The sequence below is a fragment of the Kogia breviceps genome, chromosome 11, assembly GCF_026419965.1.
Source record: "Kogia breviceps isolate mKogBre1 chromosome 11, mKogBre1 haplotype 1, whole genome shotgun sequence".
Lineage (NCBI taxonomy): Eukaryota > Metazoa > Chordata > Mammalia > Artiodactyla > Physeteridae > Kogia > Kogia breviceps.
In genome coordinates this window covers 9,109,411-9,128,704 of record NC_081320.1, presented here as the reverse complement: position 1 = coordinate 9,128,704, position 19,294 = coordinate 9,109,411, and the positions used below count along the sequence as shown (strand labels likewise).

The 19,294-nt window shown below is 54.3% G+C and overlaps 1 protein-coding gene across 2 annotated transcripts in view; it reads left to right on the top strand.

Moving 5' to 3' along the window:
- The window catches only part of CNNM4 (cyclin and CBS domain divalent metal cation transport mediator 4), a 40,362-nt gene extending 21,079 nt beyond the window's left edge, over nucleotides 1-19,283 (top strand). The window contains exons 2-8 of one of the 2 annotated variants that reach the window (XR_010835365.1): nucleotides 5,837-5,980; nucleotides 6,273-6,407; nucleotides 7,421-7,590; nucleotides 7,853-7,949; nucleotides 12,905-13,089; nucleotides 13,410-14,329; nucleotides 15,129-19,283. Coding sequence is in view for 1 of the 2 variants with exons in the window: in XM_059078481.2 (XP_058934464.1) it covers nucleotides 5,837-5,980; nucleotides 6,273-6,407; nucleotides 7,421-7,590; nucleotides 7,853-7,949; nucleotides 12,905-13,089; nucleotides 13,410-13,607 (929 nt within the window). In the remaining variant the exon portion in view is untranslated. Of the gene's footprint in view, nucleotides 1-5,836; nucleotides 5,981-6,272; nucleotides 6,408-7,420; nucleotides 7,591-7,852; nucleotides 7,950-12,904; nucleotides 13,090-13,409 lie in introns of both variants that reach the window. The other variant, XM_059078481.2, reaches the window with a different exon arrangement.
- The last annotated feature ends 11 nt before the right edge of the window (nucleotides 19,284-19,294 follow it).

The following is a 19,294-nucleotide window of genomic DNA, read 5'->3' as shown; positions in this document are numbered from 1 at the left end:
GGGGCGGGGCAGTGTGGGGGCAGTGAGTGCTAACGGGCTGGTGGGAGGGTAAAGAGGTTGTTGAGGGACTCAGGCGGGTCCTCTGTCTGCTTGCTCCCCTTCCAGGTGGGAGAGGGCAGTGAAGGAGGCCCAGGCTTACTGTCTGCATCTGCCGATCCTGCGGGGGTTTCTAGAGGCCTCGTGCAGCTTTCTCACCTGGACAAAGGCCGACAAGGGTGGAGAGGGGAAGCTTGCAGCCAGATGTGGCCCAGAGGTGACCTCAGGACAGCAATTTCAAGGTGCCTCCTTCCCTTCCGCACAGCCAGGTTGCCCCTTCCTAGCAGTGCTTGAATTTAGAAGGCTGGGGAAGCCCCAAGCCCTAGCAAAGCAGTGAGAGTATTTTTAGGAGTTTCTTTCTTTCTTATGCGTTTCTTTCTAATTATACCATTGATTATGGAAATTTTAGAATTTCTATTTAGGAAATTGTCTTTTTTTTTGGGTCAAAAATAGTCAAATATCAGCAATTTCATATGGGTCAGCCAAATATAATCATTTTGCTACATTTTCTCAGCCTCTTTTTCTCTGAATAAGGACTGCCTTGGAAAATGTGGGATTCTCAGCTTTTGGAGTAGATGTATTATGTCAGTTTTCATGTTTCATTTCTCACCCCACTTCTCCCCCCAAAATCCAATTATCCAGTTGAATGGATACTAATAATCAAATGAGGTAACTCATTAAAATGAAATTCTATATTAGATTTAAATTCCATATAGTGAGAATCATAAATGTAAGTCCTGAGTTGATCCTCTTATTCTAAATGGTAAATCAGTTAATAGTAATTTCTGAATTACTGTTCAGAAGCTGCTTTTTTTTAAAAGTCATCACCCCCATTGCTTTTAAAAAAAAAAAAATTTATTTATTTATTTGGTTGCACCGGGTCTTAGTTGTGGCTCGCCGGCTCCTTAGTTGTGGCACATGGGCTCCTTAGTTGCGACATGCATGTGGGATCTAGTTCCCTGACCAGGAATCGAACCTGGGCCCCCTGCATTGGGAGCATGGAGTTTTAACCACTGCGCCACCAGGGAAGTCCCTACAGAAACTTCTTGATTACTAAAATTCAGAATAATTCTTTGCCTAGTCTCCGTCCCTCTCCCCCTTCCCCCATTGGTTATGTTTCTTTTCCTAAGGCACATCCACATGAACTGTGTCACCCATTCCACAAATATTCATTGAACACCTACTGTGTGCTGCTTGCTGTTCTGAGTTTTGGGAACACAGACGACAGCCTCTGATATGATGGAGCTCTCAATCTAGTGGGAGAAGATGGGCCATAAAATGACAAACACAATGAAGAAGCATGTTCTATTTATTTTTAAAAATTGATTTATTTTTGGCTGCGTTGGGTCTTTGTTGCTGCACATGGGCTTTCCCTAGTTGCGGTGAGCGGGGGCTACTCTTCATTGTGGTGTGTGGGCTTCTTCTCATTGCGGTGGCTTCTCTTGTTGCGGAGCACAGGCTCTAGGTGCGTGGGCTTTGGTAGTTGTGGCTCGCGGACTCAGTAGTTGTGGCTCGCGGGCTCTAGAGCACAGGCTTAGTAGTTGAGGCGCACGGGCTTAGCTGCTCCGCGGCATGTGGGATTTTCCTGGACCAGAGCTCAAACCTGTGTCCCCTGCATTGGCAGGCAGATTCTTAACCACTCTGCCACCAGGGAAGCCCTCTATTGTTTATTGTAGGTGAGAAACTAAAGACCAGGGTTGCAGGGCTGGAGGAAGGGTTGCAGTACTCAGTGAGGCCCTCTGGGTAGGCCAAGGTGACATTTGAGTAGTGAAGGAAGACCCGAAGCAGGCTGAGTTGGGCAGGTGTGTGGGGGAGGAGCAGGCCAGGCTGAGGGAGCAGCCTTAGGAGTTTGAGGAAGAGCCAGGCGGCACAAGTGTGAGAGAGCAGGGCAGGAGGAGGGCTCTGGGCCCCAGGCCGCTGCGAGGAGTATGCTGTCTACCTGGAGTGAGACAGAGCCACTGGAGGGTTTGGGGCACAGCATGAGGTGACGTTGTAACTTCTCCTGTAAGAGGGTCCCCCTTGCTGCTGTGTTGAGAGTAGACTCAGGTCCAGGATGAAGACTTGGGGTCTCACCCTCTGGATGAGAGGAGGTGCACATGGCAGTGGAGACTCCCAGAAGAGGTTGGATTCTGGGTGTCCGTTGCAGGCAGAGCTGATGGGATCCGCTGAGTGGGTTGGATGTAGAAGGGTAGAGAAACCGAGGAATCAGGGACTTCCCTGGTAGTCCAGTGGTTAGGACTCCGCGCTTCCACTGCAGGGGCCCGGGTTCGAACCCTGTTTGGGGAACTAAGATTCCGCATGCTGCACAGCGTGGCCAAAGAAAACAAGAAATAGAGGTGGCAAAGTTTATTCCTCCAGGGCCTCATCCACTGGATGGATGGAGATTGGGGAGGTCTGGAGGAAGGGCAGGAGCTAGGTTTTGGCCGAGTTAAGTTCAAGATGTTAGACATCCATGTGGAGCTAGCTGTCAGCGAGCAGCCGGCTGGATATGTGAGTCTGGAGGGCACAGGAGAGGGCTGGGCTGCTCATACTTATTTGAGATGCCTTGACGTATAGTTTGTATTTAAAGTCCAGAGGCAAGGGACCAGGTGCAAGGACTGAGCCCAGGGACCCTCTCTTCTCAAGAAGGAGAAGCAGCCCTGAGGTCAGAGGAACACCAGGAGAGCCGTGTCCTGGAAGCCGAGGACAGGGAGGATTTCCAGGGGGAGGGGGAGAGTTGGCCCCTTGTCAGAGACTGTGGCCTGGGCAGGTCACCTGAGACTGAGACCCCACCCTTGGAGGTCATTGGTGACCTTAGCAAGAGAGGTTCTCTGACCGGGGGGAGGGGAGATGGTTCTGCTACGACCCAAGAACGGCCCCTCTGGGCAGATAAATTAGAAGAAGGCAGACACGGCCCAGGGTCCTGTGCCCGGGCCAGCAGAGGATGACTGACTGGCCCCCAGCCCAGCACCTTTGCATGGGGCCCAACTGGCCAGCCTGTCAGTGCAGTGTTCCAAGCTCTCAGCCTGCAGAGCAGGGCTGGCCGTGGGCCGTGCCCCAGGTTGCCTTACCTACAGGGTACCTGTCTGCAAGGTGCTGCCACTAGAGGGCGCCCACACCCACCGGTGGATTCCACAGACCAAGGTGCCCCAGAGAGGAGCGGGGAGGGCTGAGAGGGGCTCAAGGGATCTGCTGGTTTCATCCACAGGAGGGGCATTTCGGTCCTTAAGAGAAGCCCCCCACTTTTCCCTGTGAGGCCCAGTGTGACCCGTGACTCTTTTGTGGGTCAGGACTTGTTGTGAGTCTGTGGGTTAATTAGAGGGTTCAGTGGGGAGGGGGACGTTTTCTCAGATTACTGGAGTTGTGTCTTCTCTGCAGGGGCTCTGACTTCTGGGCTGTGAGCAAGGACCTGCGGACTGAGCCACACCCACCCTGTTCTCCGGGGCTCAGTCTGGGGCAGGTTAGGCATGGAGGGAGGGTCCTTGCTCACCCCCTCTCACCAGTTTCCCTTTGTTCCCTTTAATTTTGTTTTTCCACCTTCATTTTTTCTCAATTAAAAAAAAAAACAACTGCAGAAGTAAAACATGCCTAGCAAATAGAACAATATAGAAGGGTATAAAGTAAGGAATAACAAGGCCCCTCCCTCAAACTCCAGTTATCCCCGAAGGTGGTCGTGGTCATCTCCTCCAGACACTAACAGGGTAGTTTACACCTCACCGGCCCTCGCAGGCAGATGGCAGCACGCACCCTGTCCTGTTATAGCCTCTCCAGGGCTTCCTTCCACAACGTGGTTTATCCGGCTGTGCCGCGTTCTACCCAGAACAGCAGTGCAGCAGTGGCTCCTGTTAGGGACTCCTGCTCCATTGCTCTCGAGGTTTGAGGTTGTTAAAAAGAATGTTCTGGGGCTTCCCTGGTGGCGCAGTGGTTGAGCGTCCGCCTGCCGATGCAGGAGACACGGGTTCGTGCCCCGGTCTGGGAAGATCCCACGTGCCGTGGATCGGCTGGGCCCGTGAGCCACGGCCGTTGAGCCTGCGCGTCCGGAGCCTGTGCTCCGCAATGGGAGAGGCCGCAGCGGTGAGAGGCCTGCGTTCCACCAAAAAAAAAAAAAAAAAAAAAAAAAAAAGAATGTTTTTTTTCTGTCTTTCTACGTTTTGAAAATTACATCCATAGAGTAAGTTCCTACCCGTGGAATTTCCAAGTCCAAAGCTTAGGGACCCTGAATTCTGAGACATGCCGCCAACTTGGCCTCCTGAAATGAGTGCCCGTTTACCTGCCCACCCACCAGAGTGCCTGCGGGGACCGTGTCTCCCCAGCGCTGGGCACTCCCAGGCTTATTAGGGTGTGCTGTCTGGAAGCAGCAAAAGCTACCTGGCTCTAATTCTGGTTCCCGCCTGCGGCCACCGCTCACCTGGCTGCCCCAGGCCCCTCAGAGCATCGTTTCTGCCCCCAGAGAGCGCCCCTGGATGGGCAGCGCTGGCAGGTGAGGAGGCCGGGGGGCCGGACACCAGCGTTCTGGCCCTGACTGGCTGCTGCCTGCTGAGGACCTTGGCCGAGCTCTGGGTCTTGCCGGCTCAGCTCTGGAAGACACTGGAAAGTTTTAATCGAGCCCATGATTCTTCCTGGCAAAGTGCTGAAAGGTTTTTGACCACAACTGGAAATAAGGATACCACAGTGCCCGAGACCTTGTGGAAAAGTTTCACACACACAAAAAACCAACCACACAAACAAAAAAACCAGTACTTCCCCCCCATGTGGTGTACTCTGCAATTTTTCACTTTATTTTTAAAAACGCTGGTCCCGAGAACTGGCATGTGTCTGTTCTCCCTCAGAGGCCCCTAGGAGTTATGAAGATGCATCCCGGGGCTGGAATTCCCCGAGGCCTTAGAAACCTGGAGAACATCCTCTGCGCACCGTGCGCTAGAGTCAGGGCTGAGACGGGGTCACGAAGGGCAAGCTGAGCAGGAGACCCTGACTTGACCTTCACAGCTCTCCGGGGCCTTCTCCCCTTGGGCTGCTCTAGACCCGTGTCCCCGGGTGTGGGTCACACAGTCCCGTTCAACCCAGAGTGGGGGCCGGGCCCTTCTTGGCTGTCACCCTGTCATTGTCACGCACTGGGGTGAGAGGCACGAGAGCAGTGTGGGACCCCAGGGGCGGGCCTGGGAAGCCCTGCCACCCCACAGAGCTTCTGTGGAGGGTCCTTCCTCCCCACCCTCTGCCTCCTAACTTTCTTTCTTGCTTCTAAGGGTGGCCCTCCTCTAATTATAGTACCTGCCTGGCCTAATTATAGCCTGGGCTAATTTGTTAATGGCTTTGGGAACTGAGAGCCCTTGCCTTGGGCAGGATCACGGCCCCTGGGTACACGCAGGGAAGTTTGGCCAGGGAGCACTGGGTGAAGGAACGCGAGTGGCCTTTGAGGCCCACGTGGGGGCGGCGTGGGCCCCCTGGGGAGCCCCATGTCCAGCTGGTACGTGCAGGGCTCTGACCAACGCTGCCTCTGTCCACGAGTTGTCAGGCTGGGTCTCTCCCCTTCCCAGGGGTCCCAGGAGCCCCTGATGCACCAGGCAGGGCCTGGCCATTTTCATTCTATTTAAACAAATGGTCCTTAATTAAATGCCTTTAAATTGAAAAATACTTTTGGTTTTCCCTTCCATGAAAGCAATGTCTGTTTGCAATAGAAGCTTCAGGAAATGCAGAAAAGGGAAAAAAGGCCGTTCATGACCCCACCCCAGTGACTTATGACCCCAAATGTGTTAACTTCTGGCCGAGGAGCCTCATGACTGGTCCCTTTGCTCTCGTTTGACTCATTATATTGTCCCCGCAGGGAAGTCCCACCTGGCCATCGTGCAGAAGGTGAACAACGAGGGTGAAGGTGACCCCTTCTACGAGGTGCTGGGCCTGGTCACCCTGGAGGACGTCATCGAGGAGATCATCAAGTCCGAGATCCTGGACGAGTCTGATATGTACAGTGAGTCCCCTTGGCACCCCGCCCTGCCCTGCCCTGCTCAGACTGGCACCTGCTGTCCCCAGGCGGGAAGGCGGCCGTGGGGACAGGAGGCTGGGCACCAACCAGGGCTGCTCGGAGCATCCGCAGGAGCTGCCTTCCTTCTCCCAGCCTCTGTGTCTCAGCCCAGACACTGCCGCCTCTGCTTCTGGTGGAAGAAGGGCCCACGGAGAGCTGGGAGTCGGCGGGTGGGTACCAGTCCGTTCCCCAGTCCTTGGGGGATGCTGTTCTCAGTTCCAGATTCCTTCTCTTGCAGCTGACAACCGAAGCCGGAAGCGGGTGTCTGAGAAGAACAAGCGTGACTTCTCAGCCTTCAAGGATGCTGACAATGAACTCAGAGTGAAAATCTCACCTCAGCTACTTCTGGCTGCTCATCGCTTCCTGTCCACGGGTAAGAGCATGAGGGGGGCCTTCGGCTGTCGGTGGGACACAGCCCCAGAGGGAGGCGTACTGGGCCTCTGGTTACTCCCCCCCAGGGGACAAGGGCTACAGCAGATGAAGGGCCTAGGGCACGCGCGGCCGCCTCTGGAAGGGGGCGAGGTGTTTTCCTTCCATCCCCACCGAGGATCCCTGCGGTTTGTTTTCCCCGTTAATGGGTTGCTGCTACAAACTTCCAGGAACCATCCGGGTTTGTTTTGGCTGTTTTGTGCTGGGAGGGCCTGAGGTGGGCACCGGGCTCCCCAGTGAGGAGGGAGAAGGAGGCCCTTCCATGTGCCCCCTCCCCCTGGGTACAGCCCACAGCCTTGCCTGCTCATCCTCTGTGAGCATCTGGACCCAGCTCCCTTCTCATCTCTCTGCCTCCCCTCGGCTTGCATCTGCTGGGCCCCTCGGGACCTGGCTTCTAGGTCAATGACTTTTCTCTCTTCTCACCCCTGACTCAAAGCTCCCTTGGAGACCCGGGTGATGGATTAGGAGAACGCCCGCCTGCTCTGTCCTCTCCCCTCCGTCTTACTTCCTTCCCAGCTCTCACTTGCTAAAGCTGTGATCCTTCCCTCTCCTGTGCTTTTCCTGCCGGGCTGTTGATGATGTGGATACTGACAGTGGTGATAGTCACGTTTATATTAGGCATTTCGCATGTGGCAAGCGTGTGTCTAAGTAGCCTACGTCTGTTATCCCATTTCACCAAACAGCGACCCCGTGAAGTTTTAAATCCCCATTTTACAGATGAGGAAACTGAGGCACGGGTGAAGGAGTTTGCCTGAGGTCATGTTTTATTAGTGCAGGAGCCACTGTTCGGGCCCAACTGGTGACGGACTTGCGTGTACTGAGGCCGGAGCCAAGGTCATGCCCTCCGGGGAGGCAGGGCCAGGCAGCGAGGAGCCGTCCAGCACATCAGTGACCATGTTCCAGCCACTGCCCGGCCCAGCGTGGCCTCATGTGAAATCCTCCTCTCTCCTCCTCCAGAGGTTCCCCAGTTCAGCCCCTCTCTGATATCAGAGAAGATACTGCTGCGGCTGCTCAAGTACCCAGACGTCATTCAGGAGCTCAAGTTCGATGAACACAACAAGTACTCCGCCCGCCATTACCTGTACACCCGCAACAGGCCGGCCGACTACTTTATCCTCATCCTGCAGGTGCGCCTGCCTGCCCCGCCCCCCGTGCCCGCGCTGCCCTCCCACCTGCTTTCCTGCCCTTGAGCCTCTGCTCCCCGTTGCCCGTCCTCCTCCTGCAAGGTCAGCGTTGAGCCCCCGGGTCTCCGGGGCTCCGGAACTAGCTCCTCCACGGGGCCCACAGCCCTGTTCACTGCCCGCTTCTCCCTCGCGCCTCAGGCTGCTGCTTCTCAGGTGTTTCTTTCCTTCTCAACTCTGTTTGTGACCCTGACCCGTGTTCTTTCAGGGGAAGGTGGAGGTGGAGGCCGGGAAGGAGAACATGAAGTTTGAGACGGGCGCCTTCTCCTACTACGGGACCATGGCCCTGTCCTCGTGCCCCTCTGGTGAGTCTCTGGGCCATGTCTGGGCCGCCCTCCAGCACTCCTGGATGGGGGGGAGACTCGGGCTGGCCCCCCAGAACCTAGGGCCGCCTAGAAGGGTCATAACCCAGGTGGCTCGGGGGAGAGGAGGCCAGCGAGGGCCAGAGCTGCCAGGGCCTCGAGGAAGTGGCCTGGAAGAGCAGTGACTCGCCCCTTGGGACAGGGTTCAGAGGGTGCAGGGAAGAGATGAGGAGGGGATTCTGACGAAAGCCCGCGGGGAGCTGAGAGCGTGTGCTGAGGTGGTGAGACCGGCCCACCAGGAGATGAGGAAGAGGGTGGATACGAGTCAGGGAGCCGCAGGAAGTTGATGGCGTTTGCTTGCGATACGAAGCAGGAGGCCATTAGTGGCCCTTGAGCAGGGGGACCTGTGACAGCGGAGTGGGCCAGCTGGGCAAGCGGGCCACAGTGGCCCTCCTTAGCCGTGACGGCGGGAGGCCAGTTGGGAGGGGGGCAGGTGGAGGGAGGCTGCAGGGCCTCACTTGTGAAGACTGGGCCAGGGGAGTCAGGGTGGGGGAAGGGGGCCCCTAGCTCCCACGTTTGGAGGCCAGGCCAGGGCCTGTTTTTCGGCCGCGCAGTTTGCGGATGGCTTCGGCTTTTCATGGGGCTGAGCCACTGCCTTTTGGTTAAGGGGCCGTTCTGATGGAATAAAGGGACCTGGGGGCAAAGAAAGGACTGGACAGCCTCTGAGAAGGGCCACTGGCCACCCCGGCGCCCTCTGCTTCTCCAGTCTTGGGTGGCTCAGGCTCCCCTTGCTGGAGGGGGTGCCCTGCAGACAAGGCCCAAGTCTCTCCTGGCTCAGCTCCTCGCCAGCAGTGTGACCCCTCCGGCCCCAGGTTGCTGCGGGCTGGAGAGTGAAAGTCTGCTTTGGTGCCGGGGACAGGCACATGGTGAGGGGGCTGCTGCAGCTCCTGGGGAGCCTCCATGCTGTGCCCGTTCCTGTCCTTTGACGAAGAGGACCCCCGCGTGGGGGGCTGGGCACCCGTGCACACTGACAGTCACAGCTCAGCTCCTCCACCAGCATGAGCAGGCTCCTGGGGGAGGGGAGCAGAAAACAAGGCTGCAGAGCTGGGTTTTGGAACAGGTGGCCCCTGTCCAGGTACCTCAGGCCTGGGGAGGACTTCTCTGCCCCTCCTGAGAGCACCTCTGGCGGTCCAGCTTGGGGAAATCTTGTGCAGCAGGGCACACAGTCACAGGACGTTCCTCCAAGCACCCTTTCTCTGCAGCCATGCCTCAGATTCTGGTTAGGGTCCTGGGCTCTGTCTTTTGATGTGGGGCCCCCTGGTTCCCACTTGCAGTGGCTGGAAGGGAAGGGAGATGACTTCCGCGGGCTGCCCTTCTCCGATCGGGGCTCTTCTGGTCAGCTCTGAGCACCCTCCCTGTCAGGGCCGGGCCCCCTTTGCTGTTGTGCCCCCTCTCTGCTCGAGGGAACCTGGCCCCCAGCAAGTCTGCTTCTCCATCCTGTTCCTGTGGCTCCACATCCACCCCACCCATCACTGACCTTTTCCTCTTTTGCTCCGGTGCCTTCCACCCTGGTCAGGGGCCCGCCTGGCAAGCGGAACTCCCTGCTCTCCCGGCTCTCAGGTAACATGGCATGGCTGGAGAATTTGCACTGCCACCTGCCGCCTGAGCCCTCACACTGCAGCTGCATTAACCGCTCCCAGCAGGCACTGGGGGCCCCGGCCCCGCCCAGCACCTGTGCCATCCCACCTGTTCACACTTGTGCACCAACCTGACCGGTGCTAGCTGTGCTTGGCCTGGGGCCCAATTACTGTGTGCCTTTGCCCAGGTCCTGGAAGGGTTTCCCCAGAGGTCCTTCAGTCTTTGAGAAGAGACACACACGCCCGCAGGTGACAGGCTGGGAGTGGAGGGTGGCTCCCGGCCAGGCCCAGTGAGCCCAGCTGCTCAGGGCCACTCACAGGCCTCAGCAGGATGACTTGTTACCCCATCAGCTTTCTCTAAAAAACTTTCCAGCTTTCCTCACAGGCTTTGGTTTTCATTCTTTGGCTGCTGGTTCCACCTGCCAGGGGGAGGCAGCAGCTGGGTGGTTAGAAGTGTGGCTGCAGTCATAACGCCCTGGTTGAATGGTGTCTCCATGGACACCAGCTAAATGATTCCGGGAGCTGACTTACCTTTTCTAAGTCTTGGTTTCCTCCTGTGAAATGGGAGCAATACATGTGCCCACTTCTTAGAATTGTTGGCAGCAGTGAGAGAATTGATATACAACATTTAGTTAGAGCTCAGTTACTGTTTGCTTTTTTTCTATGACAACCAAAATGTGACATTCCAATCAGAAAGTGTTTAGGAAAATTCCAAGAGCCACAGAAACATGCTGTTTCTGGCCTTTGATACGTGACACTCCCGAGCCTTGTCCCAGGGTCGATGGGAACTGTGTTGGCCCCAGGATCACTCAGTTCGAGGGATTCCTATCCCATGGATACTGTGGCGGCAGAGGTCCCGATGTCAGGATTCTGGCCTGGGCTGCTGAGCCTGGAGGAGAAGAGCATTACAAGTGCCTTTGTGCATAACTTAGAGAAGGTCCCTGGGCCCCAGCAGTGCTAAAAACCTATCACTTCAGTCGACTGTTTCCCCTATTATGTTTGTACAGCTGGGGTTTTATCCATCTTCAATGTACAAAAACACACTTTTTAAAATTGATCCTCTTTAAAAAAAAAAAAAAAGTACAAAGGTGATTTAGAAGTCACTTGTCCCGTTCAAACACAGCCAACTTTTGGCAGTGATGGGAAGTACAAAGCAATTCATGGTCTTTGAGCAGGGGGCGGTCTGATGAGAACAGAATGGGCCATGTTAGCCCTCACTGGCCAACCTCTCAGCCTCGCTCTCCTCTTCTGCTCTTGCTTCTGTCTCATAGATGGCCGGGAGTTGATGCGCACATGATTTGAATCCTGATGTCTTTACCTAATATGGGAACCGAGACACTCTTCCGTAAGCTTTCTAGTTAGAGCTACACAGGGTTTCACCGAGCAGGTGTGCCTTCATTTTTTTTTTTTCCCCCTTATGCATATTCATGGAGGTCTATATTCTAAGTATAACAGCATGATGTAAACCTCTTTATGGAAAAACTTCTTCTGTATTTAAGATTATGTCCTGGGCTTCCCTGGTGGCGCAGTGGTTGAGAATCTGCCTGCCGATGTAGGAGACACGGGTTCGTGCCCTGGTCCGGGAAGATCCCACATGCCGCGGAGCAACTAAGCCCGTGAGCCATGGCCGCTAGGCCTGCGCGTCCGGAGCCTGTGCTCCGCAACGGGAGAGGCCACAGCAGTGAGAGGCCCGCGTACCGCAAAAAAAAAAAAAAAAAAAAAAAAAAAAGATTATGTCCTTAGAATATTCTTCCAGAAATGGACTTACCAAGTCAAACCCCCTGTTTTTTTGTTTTGTTTTGCTTTAATCATAAAAGTAACATAGCTTATTTAGAAAGTTGGGAAGGTGGAAACAAATCTTAAGAAAATTAAGAGGCATCATAATTTCATTATTCAGAAACAAACAGTTCATATTTTGTTTATATTTCTAGACCTCTGTTTTTAATAGGCCATGTGACTCATTTATGTTGGTTTAAATTCAGTTCCTGTTCCTGGAGTGTTAATAAGCATTAATTAAAAGCATTCTATCATCCAGATAATTAATGTTAAATATTAAGGAATATCCCTAGTGTTTCTGTTCTTTGCTAGAACTTAATCAGAGGTGTTGCTTAAGGTAGAATGAGTGATACATGCACATGGTCCTCTAGTGGTTGTATACCACCTAATCATAGAATATCCAGACTGTATTTTCTTAGTTTTATGAATGAAACTCAAACGTAGAGTATTACTCAATTCAGTCGCACTTGGTTCAGCCACCCAGATTCAATGCTTGCTCTTTTCACGGGTCTGTTTGTTAGAATAGCTAACTCAGTAGTTAGTAACTTACTAGTTAACTAAGCAAATCAGCTCAGTCCACTTCCTGTTTGTTTAAAACAAGCCAGTAGGCCTCCACAATTAACTTCTTGGTGCATTTCATTGTTTTCTGAGTGTTCCCCAAAATACGAACTAATGATGTACGCACGATAATGTGTGTGCCCTTCCTCTTCCAAAATAAGGAGCTGGTTCCTTCCCTGTTGGAGGTTGAGCCATTCCCCTTTCCTGCTTACAGTTGACCGAATGGAGGCCTGTGCTTCCCCTGGTGGCGGGAAGAGGCACCGCCACCGCTACCCCAGGCTCTGCCTCATGGGAGGGGGACTGGGACCCAGCCCCCAGACACCCCAGAGTGGGAAGCCTGGAGCTCTGGGGCCTCTAGCTTCCTCTGAGAGGAACCTGCTGCACCCCATCCCCCTGCCAGACTGGCTGGGCTCAGCAGACACGGGGCAGGACTGTTCCACACACAACAGGTTACGTGCAGAACACACTTTTGAGCTCTGACGAGCATTTTGAGATGTGAACAGGGTGTCACGTTGGGGGGTGTATGACGTGTGGTGAGAGAGTGCAAACCGTAGGTTCTTCCTTTTCATATAATTCAAAAGTATGCAGCTCATGTCTCTTGACAGAAGCTGTCATCGAGACTGGGACAGTGGCTCCTCTGCCATGCTCGGGTCATCATTGTGTCACCCTTGCCTGATCAGCTGTTGGGGAAATGAGGGGTTTTGTGGCCATAAACTTTCTGGGTCTCTGGTGTTTGTTTTCTGTTTTGTTCATCTGTTCGGGGAGACTTTTTATTACTTACTGCACCACAGTCCTAAACAAACTAACTCATTGGCGTTGATGAGGTCAGACCTTCTGCAGGCAGAGCTTCCGTTCTTTTGTGCCCGAGAACTACTTCCCGCTGCCAGTGGGGGCACCACTGCCCGGGTGTCCGTGGACAAGGTCGGACGGCAGGCTGTGAGGGGCACCAGGCCGGCCCCCGGCCTGACAGCCTCTCTCCCTCCACAGACCGCTCCCCGTCCCACCCCGCACCCCTCAGCCGCTCGGCCTCCCTCAGCTACCCGGACCGCTCAGAAACGGCGTCGAGCACAGCCCCCTTGGCAGGCAGCAGCAACCAGTTCGGCAGCTCCGTCCTGGGCCAGTACACCTCCGACTTCAGCGTCCGCGCGCTCATGGACCTCCAGTACATTAAGGTGAGCGCTCCCCATGGCCCCCTGCCCGGGCAGCACCATCCTCCTCATCCTGGGCGTCTGGATCACTCTGCCTCTGACTGGCAGCTTCTTTCTTTGATCCACCACACCCAGCACGGAGGGCCTGGGGGGCCCGGGATGCGTGTCTCTCCTGCTCTAGCTCCTCGCTCTTTGGTCACCCCCCCAGCCCCGCCCCCTGGGTCACGCCCTCTCTCCTGGACTCGCGCCTCCCTCCTGGCCGCCCGTTTCTCCGGGTCTCCTGGAGGGTTGGCCCCCCCCAGCCCTGCTGTCGGTGAACCAGGCCGTCCCGCTTCCCCCTGCAGATCACCCGGCAACAGTACCAGAATGGGCTGCTGGCCTCACGCATGGAGAACTGCCCCCAGTTCCCCCCGGATGGGTGCACCATCTGTACCGAGAACTTGACCCACAAGTCCGAGCTGCCCCTGGTGGACGAGACCACGACTCTCCTGAACGAGCACAACTCCTTGCTGCACAGAGCCTCCCTCGAGGCCGCCATCTGACAGGAGGGCCCGGGGTCCCCCGCCAGCCCCGCGGGGGCCTCCCCAGTGGGCCCACACGAAGACAGGGAGCCTGTTAGGCCGGAAGGGGTACAGATAGCCTGTCTGACTGAGCAGCCAGATGGCCCCCGACCCGAGGGGGATCTGGCCTCCGACAGGGACCTCTGAACAGCTCCGAGCTGGCGGCCGCCCACCCTGGACTGTGCGGCAGCGGGCCGGCGACCAGGAGCGCTTCTAAACTAGGCTCGTCTCACCTCTTTTTAATATCACATGGGGAAGGGAAGACAGGGTTAAGGAACTTTATTTAAAAACAATTTTTTTTTTTTGTTTCCGCAAAAACTTTAAAAGGGGTAGGGTTTCTCACCCCGGGAAGCAATAGCCATAATCTGCTCCCAGCCGTGACCTTTTTGGCTATGTCCCTGACTCAGGAAGCCTACCGTTTCTGCTTCTCCTCCGCCTCCTCCAGAGATGGCATCCCAGGGGCCTGCTGGAGGAAGGTTTTCTCTTGGGAGGGAAGACAGTTCTTCCCAGGAAGCAAAGAACCAAATAATGCTGAGAACCATTGCCCGGACACGCCCTGAGGCTCGCCTGGTGTCGCCGAGGCCGAGGGATTCTGGGAACTGTGATCAGGGACGTGACACTCGCAACTGCGGAGAGGAGCACACCTCCTCCTGGTAATCGCTGAACCCAGGAATCTCCTAGAACTCTGCTGACGGGCTCTCCTGGTGAGTTGGGCTCCGCTGAGGACTCTCGTCCCGTCCCTCACGTCTGCCCCTCTGGACAACTGTCCCCTCGGAAGGGGGCCGAGTGCAAGAGTTAGGCAAGGTCTCACACCTTTAAGATTGCTCACCCCTGCTCCCCAGGCCCTGACCTCACTTTCACCAAAGGTTTTCCCCAGGTTGGGGGAGCAACTGCGTTAGAGGGGACTTGTCTGCGATGCTCCTTTTGGGGCCAGGAGGGAACCTGGTCGTGGGCATCTACGTCGTTAGCAATTCGTTCCATTCCCCTTCCTACCCCACAGCGAGAGTCAGGTCTCGGTCACCGACCCACCAAGCCCTTCTTTCCGGACTCGCGGTTTCTAATCCAAAACCCCAGTGCCTCTTGGGGATTGAGGACGAGAGGACGTTGCAGGAAGCCAACCTAAGCGGGTCCTTCATGTCCTTTCCTCTGTGGCTGAGGCTCACCTGCTTTGTTCACGCGCTTACAGATCCAACTAAAAGGCACACAGCTGGCAGCCCCGTCTTCCCCACGTGTGTGTTATCCTAGTGTGAGATGTCGTCCTGGCCTTTGCTGAAGCTCGTGGTCCTGGGCGCTCAGAGCCCCAGCCCCACGCGCAGTCCTGCCCCAGCACCTTTTCCCTGTGCTGCAGGCTTCCCGCCATCGGGGAGGCTGTAGGACCAAGGTCCACGGTGGCCCTTTGGTTGGGTGGAACAGTTGCTGGGGAGGGGGTGGGGCGGGGCCGAGATCAGACAAGGGAGACTCCACAGGCCTTCCTGAGTGTTATTTATTCACTCCTTTCCTCAGCCTGTGAGTCCTGTTACCCCAAGCGCTCTGTTGGGGACCAGGAAATGTCTTGCACCAAGAATACTGGCCCCTGGTCATTTTAAAGTCCTTCCAGACACAGAATTGATTCCTACAAGTCTGCAGAGAAGGTGGTGACAGCCATGAGTTCTCAAGCCATAAGGAAAAAGGACACCAGACCTTTGTCCCCCTTTGGGGCCTGAAAACCCCTTAGTTTTCTCCAGGAGCAGCTTGCTTTCCGAGTCCACACGGAGGCTCGCAGAGCTGTGTTCCTGGGGCCTGAGTGCCAGGTGGAGCAGACTCACGGCCTGAACCGAGCGTGTGTGAAGCCAAAGGAGCAGGTGCACACACTTGCACGGCTACCTCTTTGCACGCGCAGTTACTTTCAAGAGATGGTCCTGCCTCCCCTCCTCTTCCCGTCCCCATTTATAATCACTTTGTGCAGAGCGTCATGATTATCTCCACATATTACTGGTCCGACGACTTCCTCCTCCCAGTGCAATTTTTCACCTCCTGTTCCAATCTCTGGTTCCTGGGCTGAGCAGTACCCTGACCTGGCCCAGTCCTGCGTGTCTTCCCGTGGAAGGGAGACCTTCGCAAACGGCCTCTGGATGGGTAGGCGAGTTACAGCCACCGTAGCAAATAACTCATATTTATTTTGCATAAGATTTTAATTTGTATATTTTTGTGATTTATTTTGGCATTGTTATGAGTTTGACTCTCGGGGAGTTTTGTTGTTATGACTCTTGTGTCTTTTGTCACAAAACAATGATAATATTTGCTAAACGATATATGGAATTTATTTTTGATTGGTAATAAAGAAAGAAATATGTATAAATCCTGGTGAGTTTACAGTTGCCCTGTTTGAGTTCTGTCGATACTCGGTACCGGTCATAGAGCTAGAAGTGGCTGTGCTTGGCTGTCACCTATGACAGGGCAAGGGGCAAGCATTCTGGGACTGTTTAGCAGTAAAAAGGAAGCAGAAAGGTAACTTACAAAAATATATAGAATCAAAGGCTGTTGTTACAGGAGCTAGAGAGTGCCAGCTGCTGCTAGACAGACAGGGCAAGTGTGCTGCACTGCCACCCTTAGGAATCCAGTAAAATGGACACCAGAGGGTTGGGGGCAGCTGGGATGGACAGATTGCCCCTCCTCTCTCCCCTGGGGGCTGAGGAGAAAGGAGCTTGATCCAAAAATATGATCGCATTGTCTTAGAGCAGCAGGTGCCTCTCAGTCCATGCTCAGGGGCTGGTTGTGGTTTCACAGTTGGAGCGCTCACCGCTGGAGAGCCCGCCTGAGAGGGACCTCACTGTATCCACTCCCGAGGCTTCAGCCAGGCAGACTCCTGCCCACAGGTGCCTCGGCCTGTGTGTGCAGTCGAGTGCACCCAGGCCAGGGGCTCAGACAAGCCTGGCCTGACAGGGCGAACTGGGCGGCGGGCGGTGGGGGGGGGGGGCGTTTAAAGAAAGGCAGGCACTGGGTAGGCAGACAGGAAAGAGGACATTTCAGATAAAAGGAGTAACAAATTCAAAGTCTTGTGCATAGGTGGGCAAGAATAAATTTCATTCATCCATCTCTTCCACATATGTTTAAGCCCTTGCTACATGCCAGGTGCCACCAACCCCTCAGGCTGTCTTCTCCGCCTGGGACTTCCTCCCGGGTCTTTGTGAGGCTCACCCCCTTGCTTCATCTAAGCCTCTGTTCAAATGCTACTTCCTTGAAGAAGCCTTCCCCCATCACCCCATCCAAAAGAGCTTGGCCCCAGTCCCTCTGTCCGTCTCCTTCTATTGCCATGTTTTTCTCCATAGCACTTATTCTCAGATATTAAAATACGGATTTGGGGCTTCCCTGGTGGCGCAGTGGTTGAGAGAGTCCGCCTGCCGAGGCAGGGGACACGGGTTCGTGCCCCGGTCCGGGGAGATCCCACACGCCGCGGAGCGGCTGGGCCCGTGAGCCGTGGCCGCTGAGCCTGTGCTCCGCAACGGGAGAGGCCACAACAGTGAGAGGCCCGCGTACCGCAAAAAAAAACCCAAAAAAACAAAAAAAACAAAAACAGATTTGTATATTTTCTGTTGTCCTCACACTAGAACTTAACCTCCAGCAGGTCAGGGTCTTTCTTATTTCCACTGCAGTCCCAGCACTAGGACAGTACCTGGTACATCGAAGGCACTGGATGCAGGAAATACTCGTTGAATGAATGAATGGGTCTTACAAGAAGGTGAGTACTGGATGCTATTGGAGGGGAGCATAAGGCTCCCATAACCTTGACCCAATCTAGTCAAGATGGTTGAGGAAAACCAGCTAGAGGAAGTGGCGTTTGCAGACTTGAGAGGGAAGAAGGAATTAGCCAGGGGTCACACACAATAGTTATGGGTTTGAAACTCAAGAATACTAGATAAAACATGGAAATGTCTTGAACCAAATCATCAGAAAGGAAAAATCGCCCATGGGGGCACTGAATGCCCGATGACAAGTGTCTCCACTGATGCTGTGATGATAGGCCAAAGAGTGACTCAGAGCCAAGGAAGAAAGAAGCTGGCAAAGTAGTGTTGGGGCCTCTGTCGTTCACAGAAAGTCACTTGTCAGCAGCTTTGTTTGCTCTGTACCGGATCCTTTGTCTTTGGGTCTCACAGTTTAACTCACTATTTGTGTTTTCCAAGCGTGATCCAACTGCTCTTCTACTCAAAGCTTTCCTCCCTCCCAAATATGCTACAGGTTGTTTTCCAAGGGAGCCCGAGACCAGGGAAAAAGTAACTTGTCAAAGGTCAGAGCCCTGTCTAGCTAGATATACCGAGTGTTCTCCCCATCTTACCTCTGGAACCGGTCTTTGCTAGTTAACTTTTCAGGCACATGACTCATTTCAAGCCTGTTGTCCATTCTATCTCAGTGTCAGCATTTTATCTGGACGTGGAGACAGAAGTGTGAACCAAAGGGGTTGAGTCTACTATTATTATTATTATTCTTTTTTCAAAAGAGGCATGCCAGCCCAGTGGAAAGGCTTCAGTAGTCATTATTGCTTCTGCTGGCGGCTTATTCTGGAACTTTTCACACGACATTTCTGCCGGTCACTCGCCACAGGCTTATTCATTCTTGCACATAACTTTCCTCACAAACGTATTTTACTTAATTGTGGCCACAGTGCCTAAACTGTTGTTTATAGTGTTTTCATGACACAGCACGTGAATTTCTATAGAATCCTTGTAAAGACCATTTTAAATGACATGTACATGCACGGCCTTATGAAAGTCTATGTATGTTAGATTTGAAAATACATAAAAATGTAAAGAAAATACAAAAAACCCCATTTCATCTGGACACCTATAGAGAAGTCTTGTTAGCAGGTTGTCTATTTCCTTCCAACCAGGTAAAGTTCACATAGAATAGGTTGAAGAACATTCCACACTGTCAAGGACCACACAGTCTTTGGGAGGATTCTCTTGAATAGTTCTTGTTGGTCTTTAGGAATTATTTTCCCAAGGATGATCTGCTAGAAGTGGAGTGACCAGATACTGCACAGTTAATTTCTGACAGAATTAACTGTCAGGCTGGGATGGCGAACAGGGTATTAGGCCGGTCGCGTTGAAACCCAACATCCGTGCCTGAGTCTTGCTTCACTTTTCTCCGGTAAAATATATTCATAACATGTAGTAGCTGTGAGATCCAAAGAGGTAGTGATTTCGTGCGTGTACGTATTTACCATCGTTCTCCCTGGCAGGAATGCAAGTTCCTTTAAGGCAGGGGCTGTGTGTCACATGCCAGACCTATAGCAGAATCGGGCGCGATCAAGAAACGCTTTCAATAAACCTTAGCTTCCGATGCCCAGTCATCGGTTCTTTCAGCCCTCCTCGCCCTTTAGGTCGGTGGTTCAGGGGCCCTTTCTGAGAAAACGGCCCATCTCCCTTGGCTGAATTCTCTGCCTGCAATTTCAGGAGCACCGCTCCGCTCTGCGGCCCGAGTCCCGAGCCAGGGACTTCCCAAAGCACGGGCCCGGCCTCCCGGTGAGTGGGGACTGCCGGTGAGAACCAGACGCCCGCGGAGGGGGGCCAGTTCGCCGCTCCGCGCCCTCCGGACACCAGCCAGCCCCAGCCTCAGCCCCAGGAGTCGCGGCCGAGCCCCACGGGGCCGAGAGCCCCACGCCCCCGGCCCGCCCCGGGATCGCGCCGCGGCTT